We start from the raw sequence: 18,678 nt of genomic DNA, 5'->3' as shown, positions 1-18,678 counted from the left end.
TGTTTTCTTTCATTCACAATTTCACTTGGATATAGGTACAGTTCCAATGGCACAAGGAGATACATTGTTTACTCTTCAGATTCTTTGTGGTGCAGGAACTAACACTGCTGCTCATGCTAACATATAAATAGCTGAAGTCTTAAGATCCACCTTTATTCCTTCATGGGCAAATGATGACCCATGCCTTTGCCCAATTTTGGTTGGGTTATAGTTTTGAGCCAAATAAGGCAAATGCATCTTGCAATACTGTAGTGGCTTAGGCCATCTTCAGTATGAACCAAGACTAGGGGTCTGGAACCTTAAACACTCAAAGAGCCATTTGGACCCGTTTCCCACAGAAAAAAAATACAGGGAGCCACAAAACCTGGGTGGGCATGGCCAACTTAATATCACTCACTCCCACCCAGTCACATGACCACTGCCAGCCACGCCTACCCAGGTTTTGTGACTCCCCGTGTTTTCTTTTCTGTGGGAAACAGGTATCTCTCTGTGTGTCTGTCTTTCTTTCTTTCTTTCTTTCTTTCTTTCTTTCTCTCTCATCTCTGTCTCTCTCCCTCTCTGTCTCTCTTTTTCTCTCTGTCTCTCTCTCCCTCGTGTGTGTGTGTGTGTGTGTGTTCCCTCTTGAAACATTTCCAAAAACAAGCAACGGTTGTTTTTTTTTTTTTGCTGATGATGTTCTTCTTCTTTGGGTGCATTTTACCATATTATTTAAATCAAGAGTCATTTCAGGTTCCCAGATGAAGCTCTTTTGTTCCCCTGCTCAAGGAGACGTGCAACTTGCTCTCCGCCCCAAGAGAGCGCAAATTTAATTTAGCCTGCCCGCTGCTCTTGCAGTGCCTTGCGCAGCACTTAAATTTAGCATGCTTCACAATGGGGGAGACGGTGTCCCCTCCTCCTCCTGGAGCCCATTACAACATGGAGCATTGGCCACAGCTGGCCTGGGCCAGTGTCTTGAGGTGGAGAGCAAGTTGCGTGTCTCCCTGAGTGACCGAGGTGTGCACAGCACCAACTAGGGCCGGAAGAAGCACCCACGAGAAGAGGCAAGTACAGGGGTGCTTTGCTCCTGCTCTGGAATATGGAGCAAGTCTCCATCCTCCGCTGTCACCCTTACCTTCTCAGGCCAGGCGAGGAGTGACTGGGAAGGGACGGTGAGGGGTGGGGCCAGCCAGTGGTGGTTTCAGCCAACAGTGAGCCACAGCTTGGGGATGCGGCTCCAGAGCTGTGGGTTGCTAACACCCGACCTAGACTGTGGCAATTCTAGATTTGCCTGCTGGAAGAAATCCATAGCTTTTGGAAACTTGAAAATTTTGAATAATTTGAGAGGATTTATGATGTGGAATAAGATACTGATGATTGTTTGATGCATTTTATTTTTAGCTTTTTATGGTTTTATGTTTTTTTCTGGATTTTTGTCTTACTATGGATATTTTAATTTTGATTTTGAATACAGTTCAAAATCAGGTATTATCAGATATTAGAAATCAGCATTGGTCATTGATGGTGACCAATATATGGGATCTGGTATATCCTCCGGCTTTGTTCATAAAAGTCAAGATGTGATTGCAACAGTGCAGCTTTTGTGTGTGGTGTCATATATACAACAGACCGAAAACTGAGATGGATCTTTAATTGTAGTGCCACAGTCACGATCTTAACTTTTTTGACCATGCCTTGCAGAAAATCATATGGGATAAATAAAGCAAGCAAATACTTCAAGTGAGTTGTATCAGGAAAAAGAACATGTGGAAAAACAGGTAAGTCCTTTGTATTATTGGTATGTCTGAGAAAGTGTTTGGAATGTCTGCAGGAACAAGCTGCATTTCCCACACATTCTCAGAAATGTTAAATTTTGCTTCTTAGTGGGACTCTTTAAAAAATCTTAATGGTTGTCTTGTTATTCTGTCTTCTAGGGTCTAGAAAGCAGAAAAAGCTTTGGAAGACTGATCCTTCCTCAGAATGAGCAGTACTTTGTCATCCTCCAGTAAGTGCATCTATCAGCTGGGTTGGCACATTGGTTGACATCCAAGAATGGATTTGTCAAAATCAATAAAACAGAACGCTGCAAACTGAGAACATACAGTGAAGTTTACTTTTTGGCTTAAATAAGGGAACTTATTAGGTAATAGAAGAAACTTGAGCATTTCCTTGCATTTTCTCAATAGACAATTTTTATGTTTTTAATTTTTTGTCCTTTGATATACTGAAAAGGTTAAATAAGTACATCTCAGAAATTAAGGCAGGGGTCAACTCGTAAGTCAGAGGTTCCCAAACTTGGCAACTTTAAGACTTGTGGACTTCAACTTTATATTATAAAGCAGAGCTGGCTGGAGAATTCTGGGAGTTGAAGTCCACAAGTCTTAAAGTTGCCAAGTTTGGGAACCTCTGTCGTAAGTTATCAGATTAGTGGGGGAAATGGTGTCAGCTTTGCCCAAATTCAAATGGGATTTTACATGCATAGAAAATGGTGCCAATGATGCCTAAATGTTAAATGGATTTTTGTCTGCTGAATCTAAAGTCTGCCATGTTTAGGTCTAGGAATGTGAGGATTTAATTAGTTTTTACTGTCAGTATTCCAAATAGTACATCATGTTGGCCAATTGAGTTAACTTAACCTTTGACTTGCATGAGTGGAGCTTTGTGCACAAGTATGCGCAAGCACCCTCCACTCAAGCACAAAACTCTATTTGCGTGAGTGGAGGCATGTGCATATATCTCTTGCACAAATGGAGCTGTGCATGTGTGTGTGTGTGCACCTGCCACTCACGCCCTCCCTGTCCTGGGCTGCGCTGCCAAGCTGGAAAGATTGGGGAGTGCTGCCTTAGTTGATTTGAGTTTGTTATGGAATCTTGTTTCTTTCCACTGGGATGCAGTGGCACGATGGCTTAATGACTCTGGAACTGCTGGCCAGAAATGGTCTGCATTCTGGCAGTTTGAGTCTGGTTATGCAAGATGGGGTAAGCTTCCTGGCTCCTGCCCACTCAGCAATTTGATAAATGGGTACCACTTTGATGGGAAAAACCTAGCTGCATTCATGTGTATGGAAAGTAGAAGCTGGTACTAGATCTGGCTGGATGTGAGGCAGTGCAACATGAGGCAAGGTAAGGTGAGACTGGCAGAGGAGCCTGGAAGAGCCAGCAACCCAAGCACCACTGATCAACTGTTAGTTCACTCCTGTGATGCACCAAGGATAGGCATGTAAGCACCGAACAGAATGAACTAGCAATTTAGACAGTGAGGACTGCATTGTGTCTAGCATTTGTAGATTCCCCTGACATTGTATTCCATACCGTAAATAATCTTTCCACTGTTGTGCATAGTTGTGCTTGTAGGTTTAGCTAGCAAAGATTCTGTGGTTGCAACACTCTCCCTTCACAAACCAGTGAGATGCTTATATCATATAATTGTTTCTAAATTTTAGAAGGCACTAACTCTAGCACATTGTAACACCTTCTCCACAACAGTTCAATAGGACCAATACAAGAAAAAGTCCCATGAGTTTAGATTGTGGCCCTGAGGACAAGGGACCACTGAAACCACAGCTCATGTCCTCTTATACCCTCTATAAAGTTTCACTGACTCATATTATAGCTCCTTACCTGACAAAATACTGTATCTGGCAAATTCTGATCTCTTTTATGTACTGCTGTTACTGTTGGATCAATATGATACAGTTTCTTTGAATATATAGTACAGCTACTGTATATAGCAGTGGTGGCTATCCTTTTGGGCACCAAGTGCCGGAACAGGAGTGCATGGTCGCCAGCTGCACTTCCAGGTTCCGTCTTGCGCATGTGCGCCAGCCAGCTGGTCTTTGTGCATGTGCATGACAGAACCCGGAAGAGAGTTGCTGGCTGCAATGCGCATGTGCGCTGGACCAGCTGACTGGTGTGCATGCATGAGATGGCACCTGGAAGTGCAGCTGGCGACGGCGTGCGTGCCCACAGAGAGGGATCTGCATGCCACCTCTGGCACGCGTACCATAGCTTCGCCATCACAGATACATAGTATAGCTAAATTCTGATATACTGTCCGTAAAGTTAGGCAGACTTTGGCCACCCATTGGTAATTCCATCATGAATTCAATATTCTATTGTGTCTCACTGTGTCTGTGATCCTAATAAAAGATTGATTGATTGATCCCAACAAAGAATAAGGTAGAACATAGAAAATAGAATAACAGAGTTGGAAAGGACCTTGGAGATCTTCTAGTTCAACCTCCTGGTCAAACAGGAGACCCCATACCAAATCAGAAAAATGCCTGTCCAGTCTCTTCTTAAAGGCCTCCAGTGATGGAGCATCCACAACTTCTGAAGGCAAAAATAAAAGAAACTATGTACTTGAAAGATCTTTAAACAATATACAAATAATTCTGTAACTCAGAAATTTTCTCCTTCTCACAACCCTCTGTAATGACACATGAATTTGTGTAACTCTCCCATGAATAAATAAAAAAATTGCCATGCGTTAGTACTTGGCTGTATGACTATCAGAGTTGTATAAAAGAGTAGACAAATCTTTGAAAGAGATAGCTGAAAACATTACCATATTGTTTTTAAGAAAATGATGTGGACATTTCCTTGAAGGCACCATCAGTGAAATTCAACTTTAAAAGAGAGCTTATTGTTGTCATGGTATAATTTTCTCCCTAGATTTGCTTCCAGTTCCATCTACCTCGGGGACACAGTTAGCAGAGACTTCTGTGCGAGAACGCGTGAGAGAGAAACTGAAGACTGCACGAGTAAGATGTCAGAAATTCCATTCCCAACAATGCCTCTCATAACACCTGGTTCTTTGGAGAGATTGCTTTGGGGGATTGTTGGTATTTTTGGGATGCAATAGATAGGCAGAAGTATAGCTATGTGTAATTTTAAAGGGAGAAGAAAAATAATCTGTAGCTCAACAAGAATCAATTTAATCCCATGGTTTGAGGGCATTGAGAAGAAAAACTTAGAATTGCCCATCTCGTTGCGTTGTGATGGAATTCTTATTTCACATCTTTTTTGATACAGTATCTTTGATTGGCTGGATGGAGGCAAAACATTGCTCAAGACTACATTTTTCTTCTCTTTTGTAATGAGTAGTTTTATTAGCAACCAGACACAACCCTGGCCCAAATTGGAATAATAAATGAAAAACATACAAAAATGGAAACAGACCTAATCTTGGCATGCTGGGTTTTTTTATGATGAATTCCTAGCAACTGAATAGGATTCTATCTTTTCCCCCCCACCGTTGATCAGTCCACAAAGTCAGAAAGATTGGGGAACTCTGATGTAATATTATTAGCAATTCCTTTCATTGTTTATAAGAAAAAAGTTAATAATTTAAATGTTCAAATATACAGATGTCTTTGAGACTGGTTTATATTAAAATAACTCATGTTAGCAGACTAAACATCCTGAAATCCAAATAATCTTGAGGTCAGAATTCTGGGTCAAGAACTGAATTTTTTCTGGACTTGTGGCAAATGCCACAACTCCCAAAAGTGGTTTGTTTGGTGATCTATTGAGTTTTTGTGTGTACTTGATAGTTCAGAGCTACTGATGCAAAGTGATACATGATCCAGAACTGGATGAAGCAAGGAACACAACAAAGTATCTGGCATTGGGGGGTAGATTTGTCATCTGTTCGTTTTTTAAAATATTCAGTCTTCTCTTAACTGACATTTCTTGATACTAAAAGAAGTGAGGTCTATTGCTGTGCACAAAAACTAATTCTTAAAAATCTTCTACTTTCCTCCATAATATTTCCATTTTCTCTGCTTATTAAAAAATCTAATGCACACTCATTTCTCCATCTCCTGGTAAGGCATAATTTATGTCCGTAGTATTGGCTACACTTATTTATTATGCAGAAAATAAGAAGACAATATAAGTTAATGCAATTTTTCCATATATTTTTTGCAGATAGGTGATCATTTGTTGAGTGCGGTACAAAGAAAAGAAGGCAAGTTATCTACAAGAGTGAAGTTTCGCGATGTTGTTAGAAGAGGCAAACAAAAATCCCAGGTGATGAGTGTCAGTTGAAGAATGATGGCTTTTCAGTTTATTTTGTGATTAAGACTGAATTATGAATTGAGTATGGTTAAAAATACGCTTGAGCATATGTGACCCTGAAAAACACAGTAATATATTATGACAATTATATAATTGAGTTAAAGATTAGGAAATGATCCAGATACATATGTTTTATGCACCATTAGCTACCTTTAGCTTTTTACTTCCAAAGTTGAAAGATGAAGGGGATTGTTATGATGGAACTCCATGACCCACAGTGCAAATGGAGAAGTTACGCAAGATGTGATATCAGCTCCAAGATGCCCAATATCCTGACATATTTTCCTTTCTTCCATTCATATCCATAGATAGAAATCTGATGATGAGTCACATTATAATGTGCTCCAAAGATGTAGAGTATATTTTGGTGATGAATATCAATCTCTAAAACCCTGTACAGTAAACTGTTACATTTTGTATTTCTAAATGTGTCTAAATAAATATCCTCCAATGTAGAGTATGGATTGAGAAGTGGTGTTTCAAACAGAATAGAGTTGGAAGCGATCTTGGAGGTCTTCTAGCCCAAACACGTCCTTAATATTGGAATACTGCTTATCATGTCACCCCTAGTCCTTCTTTTCTCTAGACTAGCCAAACCCAACTCGTGCAACCCTTCTTTATATGTTTTAGTCTCCAGACCTTTAATCATCTTAGCTGCTCTTTGCACTTTTTCCAAAGTCTCCACATCTTTTTTGTAAACCAAACTGGATGCAGTATTCCAGGTGTGGTTTTACCAACAATTTATAAAGCAGTACTAATACCATGTGATTTTGATTGTATGCCTTTGTTAATACAACCAAGGATTACATGCAATACAATACAATAGCAGAGTTGGAAGGGACCTTGGAGGTCCTCTAGTCCAACCCCCTGCCTAGGCAGGAACCCCTATACCGTTCCAGACAAATGGCTATCCAACATCTTCTTAAACACTTCTACTGTTGAAGCATTCACAACTTCTGGAGGCAAGCTGTTCCACGGATTAATTGTTCTGTCACGAAATTTCTCCTCAGTTCTAAGTTGCGTCTCTCCTTGATTAGTTTCCGTTAGTTCTACCCTCAGGTGCCTTGGAGAATAGTTTGACTCCCTCTTCTTTGTGGCAATCCCTGAGATATTGGAACACTGCTATAATGCCTCCCTTAGTCCTTCTTTTCATTAAACTAGACATACCAAGTTCCTGCAACCGTTCTTCATATGTTTTAGTCTCTAGTCCCCTAATCATCTTTGTTGTTCTTCTCTGCAGTCTTTCTAGAGTCTCCATATCTTTTCTACATCATGGCGACCAAAACTGAATGCAGTATTCCAAGTGTGGCCTTACTAAGGCATTATAAAGTGGTATTAACACTTCACGTGATCTTGATTCTATCCCTATGTTTATGTAGCCTAGAACTGTGTTGGCTTTTTTGGCAGCTGCTGCACATTGCTGGCTCATATTTAAATGGTTGTCCACTAGGAGCCCAAGATCCCTCTCACAGTTACTACTATTGAGGAAGGTACCACCTATACTACCTATGCACCGTACCTGTGCATTTCATTTTTCTTGCCTAAACCTTACTCTTTTCACCATTGAATTTCATTTCATTAGATAGTGCCCAATGTTCACGTTTGTCAAGATCCTTCTGTATCTTAAGCCTATCTTCTGGAGTGTTGGCTATTCCTGCCAGCTTGGTGTCATCTGCAAATTTGTTGAGTTCCCCATTTACACCTTCATCCAAATCATTGATGAAGATGTTGAAGAGTAAAACAGAGCCTTGGGGTACTCCACTGCATACTTCCCTCCATCTAGATGCAGTTTCATTGAGGACTAAACGTTGAGTGCAGTTGGTCAGCCAGTTACGAATCTATCTGGTGGTGATACTGTCCAACCCACATTCTTCTACTTTATCTAGTAGTAGGTTATGATCTACCTTATCAAATGCCTTACTAAAGTCCAAGTAAACTATATCGATGGCATTCCTCTCGTCCACTAATTTTGTCACTTTGTCAAAGAATGCAATAAGATTAGTCTGGCATGATCTGTTTTTGACAAAGCCATATTGGCTTTTGGCTATTACTTTGTTTATTTCTAGATGTTCGCTAATTCGTTGCTTGATTATCTTTTCCAGAATCTTTCCTGGTATTGAGGTCAGGCTGATAGGTCTATAGTTTCCTGGATCTATTTTTTTTCCTTTTTTGAAGATGGGAACCACATCAGCTCTTTTCCAGTTCTCTGGAAGTTCTCCGGTGCTCCAGGATCTCTGAAAGATATAGTTCAGTGGTTCTGAGATCTCATCTGCCAGTTCCTTCAGAACCCTGGGTTCTGGTGAGTTGAACTCATCTAGGGTAGACAGATGCTCACTTACCATTTTCTTCCCTATTTCAATTTGTGTTCCTAATCTGATTTTTGTGGTGCTGTTTCAGTGGAGGAAATGTTTAGTCCCTTTGTGTAAAGATGGATGCAAAAAATGAGTTAAATAGTTCTGCTTTCTCCCTGTTGCTTGTCACCTTCTTGTCACTCCCAGCAATGGACCAATTGTTTCCTTAACCTTTTTCTTGTTTTTAACATGTTGGAAGAAACTTTTTTTGTTATTTTTTACTTTTGTGGCAAGCCTTTCTTCATTGTGAGCCTTAGCTTTCCTTACTTCATCTTTACAGGCTCGGGCTATTTGCTGGTATTCTGCCTTATGTCCCCATCTTTCTTCTTTTTATACTTAACTTTTTTTGTCTTTCAATTTGTCAGAGAGTTCTTTACGCTAGTTTCTTTTGGGAGCTGTTATTTTTCTTCTTCATTGGTATTGTGCTAGACTGAGCTTTTGTAATCTCATTTTTCAAAATTTCCCAAGCTTCTTGACTTGTTTCCCTCTTGAGGATTCTCATCCATGGAATTCTTCCCAAACTCTAAGTTTACTGAAATTAGCTCTCTTAAAATCCAAGACTTTAGTTTGACTTTGTTCTACTACTTGTGTTTGCATAATGTTGAATTCCAATATTGCATGGTCACTTGCCCCCAGGGTTCCTATAGCTTCAACACCTTCTATCATTTCCTCTCTGTTAGTGAGAATTAAGACTAATATGGCTGATCTCATTGTTCCCTTCTCTACTTTTTGGAAAACAAAGTTGTCTGCTAGGTTCGTTAGGAACCTGTTGGATCTTCCACTTGGTGCAGAGTTTGTTTCCCAGTTGATGTCAGGGTAGTTAAAATCCCCCATTACTATTGTGGTGTGTTTCCCACATACCTTAGCTGATTAGCAAAAAGTTCACCTACTTCCTCTGCTTAGTTGGGTAGCCTGTAGTATAGACCTATGGCAATGTTGTTTCCCCCCACAACCTTTAATATTGACCCAAATGCATTCAAGATAGTTATCATCATTGTTGTGCTCTATTTCTGTAGAGATGTAGTTATTTCTTATATATAGTGCAATTCCACCTCCTCTTTTATTTGGTCTATTTCTTTTAAATAATTTAAATCCTTCTAGCTGTATGTTCCATTTGTGGGTTTCATCCCACCAAATTTCTGTAATGGCAACAATATCGTATCTGCCCTCATTTACTTGAATTTCTAATTCACCTTGTTTATTCACCTCATACTCTGTGCATTGATGTATAGACATTTGAGTCCATTTTGATTGACCCTGTGTTTACTGTCTATATAACCTGTGTTATACCTGACTGCCCCTATTTTCTTGCCACTTGTATGATTCATGCACATGGTATGGCACTCACTATTAAATGCTTGGTTTTGCTTGACAGCAGGAGTGATAATCTTACCCGCACAAACATCTATGTTTCATGCACTGATAACCCTATGAGTTTTAGATTGCTGTGGACAGCTCTTACCCTGCCAGATCCCATGGTTGTCCAGACTGCTCTTCTCCTGCAGGATCTTTGTGGTAGAGGAGGCTGATAGCGTGGCATCTCCATAGTGTGGAATGGCTGAATTAGGCACCTAATTTCTGTTTGGAGAGCACAGATTAGAGATTCTAGATAGGTAATCTGTCTACGTAGACTAGTAATTTGTTTACAAAGGGGACAGTATCCAAATTTGAAAAGAGTACTGGGAAAGACAGGTGCAAAACAACTACTACATTGAACTAAGCCGGTCATTTTGAAATAAAATAAAATCACAATCTCAAGCGCACTAATCCATAATGTATTGTTGCTATTTTGGTTTATAGATATATGATACCTAGTCCTCTTTGTCTCTCTGACTCCCCCCCCCCCCTGCAGCCAGCAGCTCCAATCACCAGCCTCAGGAAGGTTCAAATGAAATGGAGTTAAAGGGCCCCTACCTTTGTTTCTCTGACTCCCGCCTTGTAGAAAACAGCTCCAATCACCAGCCTCAGGGAAGTTCAAATCATTGTATTTGGATTGAATTAGCTTTTTTGGCTACTGCCACACATTGCTGGTTAATGTTTAAGTGATCGTCCACTAGGATTCCCTCTCACAGTTACTGTTTTTGAGCCAGGTTTTGCCTAATCAGTACTTATACTGTTGGTATTTCCTGCCTAAGTGTAAAACCTTACTTTTCTCCACATTACATTTCATTTTGTTGGATAGGGCCCATTGTTCAAGTCTGTCAAGATCTTTTTGGATCCTGAGCTTCTCTTCTGGGTTATTCCTGCCAGCTTAGTGCCATCTGCAAATTTGATGAATTCCCCTTCTATTTCTTCATCTAAGTAATTTATGAAGATATTGAAGAATACTGGACCTAAGACGGAACCTTGTGGTACCCCACTGCTTCCTTCCTTCCATGTAGATATACTACCATTAAGGACTATTGATTGAGTAATCCCTAAAAGTGATACTGCCATTCAATTAGGAGGAGGGCAGCCTCAGAGTAAAATCACTAGCATATCTGTAACAACTGAGTTTTACAACTTTACAACTGGTTTCCTGTCACTGGAAGACTGAAAGTCCCAGCATCTCTGGGGGATGTTTATGAGAGCCATGTGGGATAACTTACTTTGATGTCTAACTAGAGATAGCCATGGGAACGTCTGTTTTATTGACTCTCAGGGCAGAAGAGTTCAGGAATCATCTTTACACTTGTGTATTGATTCGAATCTGCATTCGGACAAAGGGGAGAGGTCATTATCAGCTTAATCCCATTTGCATCGCCTAAAGGGTTTCAGATGCTGCTTTGCTTCTAATAGTTTCCATCCTGACTGATTAAAGGTTCCTTTTGAAACAATCCATTTCAAGAGTCTTTACTTTCTTAAGTTAGGAGAGGAGCCATTACAGTCAGCCAGTTACAAATCCATCTGGTGGTGTTGCTGTTTATCCCATATTTTTCTAGCTTATCAAGAAGTAGGTTGTGGTCTACTTTGTCTAATGCCTTGCTGAAGTCTAAGTATACTAGATCAACAGCATTTCGCTGATCTAATAATTTAGTCACTTTGTCAAAGAATAAAATAAGATGGATTTGGCATGATCTGTTTTTAACAAACCCATGCTGGCTTTTAGTTGCAACTTTATTTGTTTCTAGATGTTTGTTTAGGGTCAGTCTTACATTTCAACTCAACTTCTATATTGTCTTCAACAGGCCCTGAAAAGATTAAAGCTTTAAGAGGGTAGTCAGAAACTTAGATAGAGTTCAGAATTAAAGAATTCTGGTTTTGGACACTCAACAGTTCAAAAAGGGAACTTTGAATGAAAATTGGTATATGTGTGGAGGAACTTACTTTTGAAAAGACTGCTTAATGAGTAATGCTCAGAAATGCATAGTTACTGTTACAATTCTCTATGAAGAATAAACAGTAATCTTTTTAAATTCTGTTACAAAGTTAGCTCTCGAGTTGTATTATGATTTTTAAAAAAAATATATTTTTCTTCCTTAGATTCAGATACATTATCCTTCTCCTGAAGAAGCCTATAATTTCTTTACTTTCAATTTTGGTCCTGAGGAAGAGAATGTAGGGGATGATGGTGAAAACAATGAAAAGAATGCATCAGATCTAGATGACAAGAAATCTACACTCAGCAATCAGGAAGAAGAAGAAGGATATGAAATGGTAATCATGAAGAAGCATGTACACATCTTTTTAAACAAATATGTAATTGACTGTATTTTGTTGTAAACAAAATGTGGAAGCTTGTAGTTAATATCATGCCTCTCCCCTTCTCTCTCCATTGATGTACATAGGGTACCATATCTTGAGACGCTGAGTCCTAGATTACATATAATGGAGAATTTAAGCCAAAGATGTTAAAAAAAAAATTGCCTATTTATGGCTGAAAGCACCAAGTTTGTTAAGGTCAAACATTTTCTGACATAGATATCCTTTACATCTACAGCAATCCCATTTAGAAACAAGTTAAATTTTATGCTTTTCACTTAGAAAGAAAATTTCTTTACTTTGAGGGAATATTTACACTCTATTTTTATATGCAGTGAGTTAAACAAGGTAGTCAGCATCACACAAGGAATATCAGTAGGAAATAGTGTAGCTTCTCAATTTAGTGTAAAGATAATTCTAAAATAAATGAATGCATAGTGCCACAAAATGCAAGAATTGTGTGATGAAAATCATGGAAGATTTGTTCAGCATTCACTGACAGATTCTGAACAACCTAACTGCCATCTTTGTATAGAAAAGTTCTGCTGTTACTCACTGCTAAGATTCTGCTGTTACTCACTGCTAAGATTCATGCTTTACTCTTCACCCTACACGTTTGTGTATTTCTGTATTCTGACATAAACTCCCAGAATCCTCCAGCCAGCAAGGTGGTTGGTGCTAGGTGATAACTTCATGCTGGTGGGGAATTCTGGAAGTTCATATCCACTCATGTTAAAGTTGCCAAGGAGGAAAAACACTTCTAGGTTAATTTGCCAGCCTGGCCCCACACGAGGTAGAACTAATTATGGCTTATACACCAGTGAAACATAGGGTCTGTGTTCTCTTACTCAGACATTGTTTTCATAGGATTTGTTCTTTTTTTTAATTACTGGGACTTCAATCATAAGACTCTAAAGAGGATTGGAAGCTTTTTTTAAAATTTAGATCATTTTTACATACTTCAGCAGTGCCCGGATTGGTGTCCATGTCAAAAATAAAAAGAGTATGGATTGCGTATATTGCAGGGGTGGGCTCCTGCCAGTTCTAACCTCTTCTATAGAAGAGGTTCCACAAATCTACAGTGCTGTTTAGAACTGGTTCCAGCTCCCTCCCCCTGCCCATCCGCACATCATCAAGATGAAGAGCGAGAGGAGGATTTCTGGGAGTTGAAGTCCATAAGTCTTAAAGCTGTCAAGTTTGAACACCCCTGGAGGTTTTTTTTCCCTAAAGGGTTAGGGGTGCAAGGGTCTTGTAACTTGACAGCTTTAAGACTTGCGTGCTTCAAATGCCAGAGTTTCTGAGCCAACATTTTGGTTGCTAAGCAAGAGCATAATTAAATGAGTTTCAATACATTTTACAAATTGGCCATGCCCACCCGATCACATGACCAGCAAGCCACTCCCACCTGGTCACATGGCCGGCAAGCTACTCCCACAAAGCAGGCCACACCTACAGATGAGGTTCTAAAAAATTTTGAAACCCACCACTGGTATATTGCTTGTAAATTACAGTTATGAGAAGCATGTATGTATATTTGAGTTAGGTTGAAATATAAAAAATTATAGCAGCTGTGTTACAGTACCTCCTGAAATTGTAGTCAGTAATAGTCACCAGTGGTCTGATATGGTACATATACATAGATTTCATGAGATAGTCCTCAAACATCAAGTGTAGGCTTCCTGATAAAGATGATTCTTTGATGCAAAAATGATTAGAAATAATTTTCTTTGCAAAAACACCTATAATTGCAAACTTGTAAATAAACAGAGGGATAAAATCAAGATCACATGAAGTGTTAATACCACTTTATAATGCCTTGGTAAGGCCACACTTGGAATACTGTATTCAGTTTTGGTCACCACGATGTAGAAAAGATGTGGAGACTAGAAAGAGTGCAGAAAAGAGCAACAAAGATGATTAGGGGACTGGAGACTAAAACATGGAGAACGGTTGCAGGAACTGGGTATGTCTAGTTTAATGGAAAGAAGGACTAGGGGAGACATGATAGCAGTGTTCCAATATCTCAGGGGTTGCCATAAAGAAGAGGGAGTCAAACTATTTTCCAAGGCACTTGAGGGTAGAACAAGAAGCAATGGGTGGAAACTAATCAAGGAGAGAAGCAACTTAGAACTGAGGAGAAATTTCCTGACAGTTAGAACAATTAATCAGTGATACAGCTTGCCTCTAGAAGTTGTGAATGTTCCAACACCGGAAGTCTTTAAGAAGATGTTGGATAACGATTTGTCTGAAGTGATGTAGGGTTTCCTGCCTAGGCAGGGGGTTGGACTAGAAGACCTCCAAGTCCCTTCCAACTCTGCTATTGTATTATTGTATTGTAAATCACCGTTATGCTGCAATTAAGTTCTGATTGAAAACATTTATGTGGTAAATACAGGATGAAGAGGAACATCTTTTCCATGATAAAGATAATGATGGCGTACTTGTTATTGAACAGACATGTCAAGATTTCTTAGAAATTAGACCTGCAGAATATGAAAGCTATTCTGGAAGGGTTCAGAAAGAGAAAGATACTTTATTTATTCCCAGTATGTTAAGAGGTATGTTGGTTGGAATTATTTTGAAATTTTGTGTAATATAAGTTAATTTATCAGATATAGCTCGATCAATCTATCTATCTGTCTGTCTGTCTCTCTGCCTGTCTGTCTGTCCGTCTCTCCATCTGTCCATGCATCTAGCTGAGTTTTGACCATCACTTGTCAGCTGTGACCAGGGGGGCATTTGCCCAGGTTCGCCTGGTGCGCCAGTTGCGGCCCTACCTGAACCGGGAGGCCCTCACAACAGTCACTCGAGCCCTTGTGATCTCTAGGCTGGAATACTGCAATGTGCTCTACATGGGGCTGCCCTTGAAGAGCATCCGGCGACTTCAGCTAGTCCAGAATGCGGCCGCGCGAGTGATCGTGGGCGCACCGCGGTTCGCCCACATAACACCGATCCTCCGTGAGCTGCGCTGGCTACCTGTTGATCTCCGGGTGCACTTCAAGGTCCTACTTACCATCCATAAAGCGCTCCATGGTAGTGGATCTGGCTATTTGAGAGACCGCCTTCTTTACTCACATTTTCTTTTATGTCTTGTCTTGCACTCCCCTCCCTCATTATTGTAAGCCGCCCTGAGTCCCCTCAGGGAAAAGGGCGGCCTATAAGTGTTCAATAAAACTAAACTAAAAATATAATCTATCATCTAAGAGAAAAGAGAAAAACCTTGGTTTTTAATACATTAATTTTGAAATGCCTCTTGGTGGATAATTTGACTAAGATTTTACCAAGTAACATCCATTTTCTTACAGTAAAGGTGGGTGGGATTGCATATTTGTGCCTTTGATTTAATTTTGATTCCTGGCAGCTGCCTAGACAACTTTTTGCAATTTTCTTGGCAAGATTATTTGGAAGTAGTTTGCCATTGTTGTTTCAACTCTCAAAGAATTTATAGGAGGCTGGGACAAGATAGATGTGGTTCTAAAAAAGAATTAGCACTCAAAATAGAGATATGAATGTACAGGGCAAAATGAGAACTTAAGTAAAAATACAGTTAAAAATAGTGGTCTAAATTCATAGTATTTTCAAATAAAAATAACAAAATTGTGTAAATAGGTAATAGCAAAGTCCATGTAAATGATAAAGTGCTATGCTCAAAAGAAGTGGAATGATAGATTTAAATTGAAACTATTGTTTTATAATGCAAAAGATAGGTTAGAAATCTTGCTGTTTCTTTTTATTCATTAACCTTTTTTCTGAAAGTTAAATTTTAATACTTTCTTTTGAAAATTGTATATATGTATTTAAACTGCTATGGAAAGACAAATATATGTTTTGTAGGAAAATATGTTGGATGCAGTGCCCTTCAATTATAGATTTGGCTCAGATATTTTTCTCAAATTGCCAAGTGTTACTACCTATTCAAGAGACCAGCATTTCCCAACCTAATGTTCTCCACTTATAGAGAGTACAAATCCTAGAATTCCATTTCAGTCACTGGGAATGATAATTCCAGCATATTTGGCATGTGCAGAAGCATCCAGGCAGAGCCTCTGTCGCCGCCATTACTGGTTTGCCCAATCCAGAGCGAACTGGCATTTAGACATTTTTTTTAGACATTTTATTAAGATTTATAGGCCGCCCTTCTCCCTGAGGGGACTCAGGGTGGCTTACAATCACAGGGAAGGGTGTGCAATAATAAAAGACAAACAGTGAGTAAACAAAATAAAATAATAAAACACAACTTGCATTCAACAGTCAACACTCGGGCGGGTAATTTAAGAACTTATCCCCAGGCCTGCTGGGAGAGCCAGGTCTTAAGGGCCGTGCGGAAGGTCTGGATGGTGGTGAGGGTACGAATCTCAACGGGGAGATCGTTCCACAGGGTCGGAGCTGCAACAGAAAAGGCTCTCCTCCGTGTAGTCGCCAGTCGGCATTGACTGGCAGATGGGATCCGGAGGAGGCCCAATCTGTGCGATCTAATCGGTCGAAGGGAGGTAATCGGCAGAGGTGGCAGAAACCCACCTCTGCTGTAATTCACTATGAATAATCATAGTAGGGAAGTTTTATCATTTTTAAGAGAAGAGCAGTTCTTGCTTGCTCATTCCAATGTGTGTTTCTGAAATCCAGTTAAGCATTCAGAACATCTCTTCCATTTTATCATAAAGTTGTTAAAAATCATTACTGGGGAACTATTATATTTAATGTCTTTCTTCCCCCCACCCTCTTTTTTGTCTTGGTTAAAATGCATTCTGAGGAATATTTAAGAAACGCTTGCATACTATGGGTAGTTAATTTGTCTTACTAAAAGTATTATATTACAGTTGGTAATTGCTTCAAAAAATCTGTTCAAAATTTTTGATAACTGTATGTTTTTTCCACTTGGCTTCTGCCCATGTTTTAAGTTAGAATTGTAAATAACTATTCAAAACTGTTAAAGATTTTGTGGGCTTCCAGTTGATGTCGCGGCAAGATCGGACATGAGGAGTGGATCGCCACGCTCCCAAGCTGAGTTATCCCTGTCTGTTGCCTCCGAAAGGAGCCAAAGCTGCACTGAAGGAATGGTGAAGGAAAGAGGGGTGCCCTGTGAGCTTGTGGAGAGTCACAACTCTCCTGTCTAACCTGGGGCTCTTTTTTCCTCTCACCCATGGCGAGGAGAAGAAGCAGTCTAAAGATGGCTGCCATGAAGCTGGGACAGCAGAGAAATAACTAAGACAGGTGCTGGAGCGAAGTAGGTGAACAGTGACTGGAACTGAGGGAGAGGATTCCTTTTTACTTAAAACCTAATTCCAAGGGATAATTCAGAATTGCTTGCTCAGTGGCGATTAAGCATTCTGAGAAAAAGACCAGACCAGAAGGAAAAGACTTAAAAAGAGAAAAACAATAAATCTCTAAAAATACAAGAAATTGGACTCTTAAACTAGATGTCAAATATCATCCAGAATTAAATCAGAGTTCAAGACATAACTTTAATCAAAGTTCCAATTTAATAAGACAGACATGTTGGTACATCTGTGGAAACCCGAATCTGAACGCTTCCTGGGTTTCCACCCAGTTGAAAGTTCATGAACTAGTCCCCACACCCACAAGTCCATCACATGGTCCAATCTTCCTCTGCCACGTTGGCATTTCCACCCATCTAGTTCCGGTCAGATGCAGAGGTGCAGAGACAAAGAATGACCTTGATTTCTAGAAAATAATTTTTTATTTTGAAAACAAACACATTCTACTCCTACCCCCTCCCAATTCCCCACTAATGAAACAGCATAGTAAAGAAAGAGAGAGAGAGAGAGAGTGTAGCAGGCCAAAGATCCTAAAAGGAATATGACTGCAGGCATGACATTGAGAAGACATGGTAATGGGAAGGCATTTTAAAATGCTGGAATTATTTACTTAAAAAAATTATCCTGCTTCTATAATTGTATTACAATTAAAATTACGATTAAAATAACTAAAATTAGACTGACTGAAAATTAAGTTGAGAGCACCATCTGCTGATGAAAGGAAAACATACAAGTCTGGGAACACTTACATGAAGGACTGTGAAAATATTTACTGGGTTATATCAATCACCCCATGACTACTGGAGATCTAAATATGAGAACAAGGAAGTTATTTAAAGTAACCCCTGAATGTTATACTAGAAGATTGAACCTATAAAGGGAATGTAAAGAGACTTTGGATAACTCCTGGGACTATTTCAATGGAACTGATTGATTATCTATGTGATACAAAGAACTGTGATTAGTGTTCTTCTTGAAGGGCAACTTTAAGTCTAAATAAATATTTCTTGGACTACTGGACAAAAGTGGGATTTTTTAAAACAACATAATATGCTTCAGAAGGAGGAAATGAGTGTAATTTTGAAGGAGAGGGTGTTGATTTTCCAAAGCACAAAGGACATTATGGAGAAAGGATTCAAGGAGATTATGGAAAAAATGGAAAATACTATACAAGAGATAATGAGTAAAGATCAAGACACTCAGAAAAGAGAGGATACAGTACAAGGAGTGGAAGAAATGACAGAACCGAAGAACCAGTGAACAAAAAAAAAAGAAAGAAAAGGGGGAGATAATACTAAAAATAACAGTGATTGA

At 39.4% G+C, this 18,678-nt stretch overlaps 1 protein-coding gene across 3 annotated transcripts in view; it reads left to right on the top strand.

The window, feature by feature from the left end:
* CC2D2A (coiled-coil and C2 domain containing 2A) overlaps positions 1-18,678 on the top strand; it is a 93,182-nt gene that overhangs the window by 1,813 nt on the left and 72,691 nt on the right. The window contains exons 2-7 of one of the 3 annotated variants that reach the window (XM_087724631.1): positions 1,678-1,754; positions 1,911-1,981; positions 4,650-4,738; positions 5,907-6,008; positions 11,876-12,043; positions 14,484-14,646. In XM_087724631.1, coding sequence (XP_087580757.1) covers positions 1,957-1,981; positions 4,650-4,738; positions 5,907-6,008; positions 11,876-12,043; positions 14,484-14,646 — 547 coding nt within the window. In that variant the 5' untranslated portion in view covers positions 1,678-1,754; positions 1,911-1,956. Of the gene's footprint in view, positions 1-1,677; positions 1,755-1,910; positions 1,982-4,649; positions 4,739-5,906; positions 6,009-11,869; positions 12,044-14,483; positions 14,647-18,678 lie in introns of all 3 variants that reach the window. The other 2 variants (XM_087724629.1, XM_087724630.1) reach the window with 2 other exon arrangements.

This window comes from Thamnophis sirtalis, unplaced genomic scaffold (genome assembly GCF_051295495.1).
Source record: "Thamnophis sirtalis isolate CommonGarterSnake01/CBP01778 unplaced genomic scaffold, rThaSir2_p1.2 scaffold_10, whole genome shotgun sequence".
Taxonomy (NCBI): domain Eukaryota; kingdom Metazoa; phylum Chordata; class Lepidosauria; order Squamata; family Natricidae; genus Thamnophis; species Thamnophis sirtalis.
The sequence above is the reverse complement of the archived record's forward strand: the minus strand, read 5'-3'. Positions and strand labels throughout refer to the sequence as shown.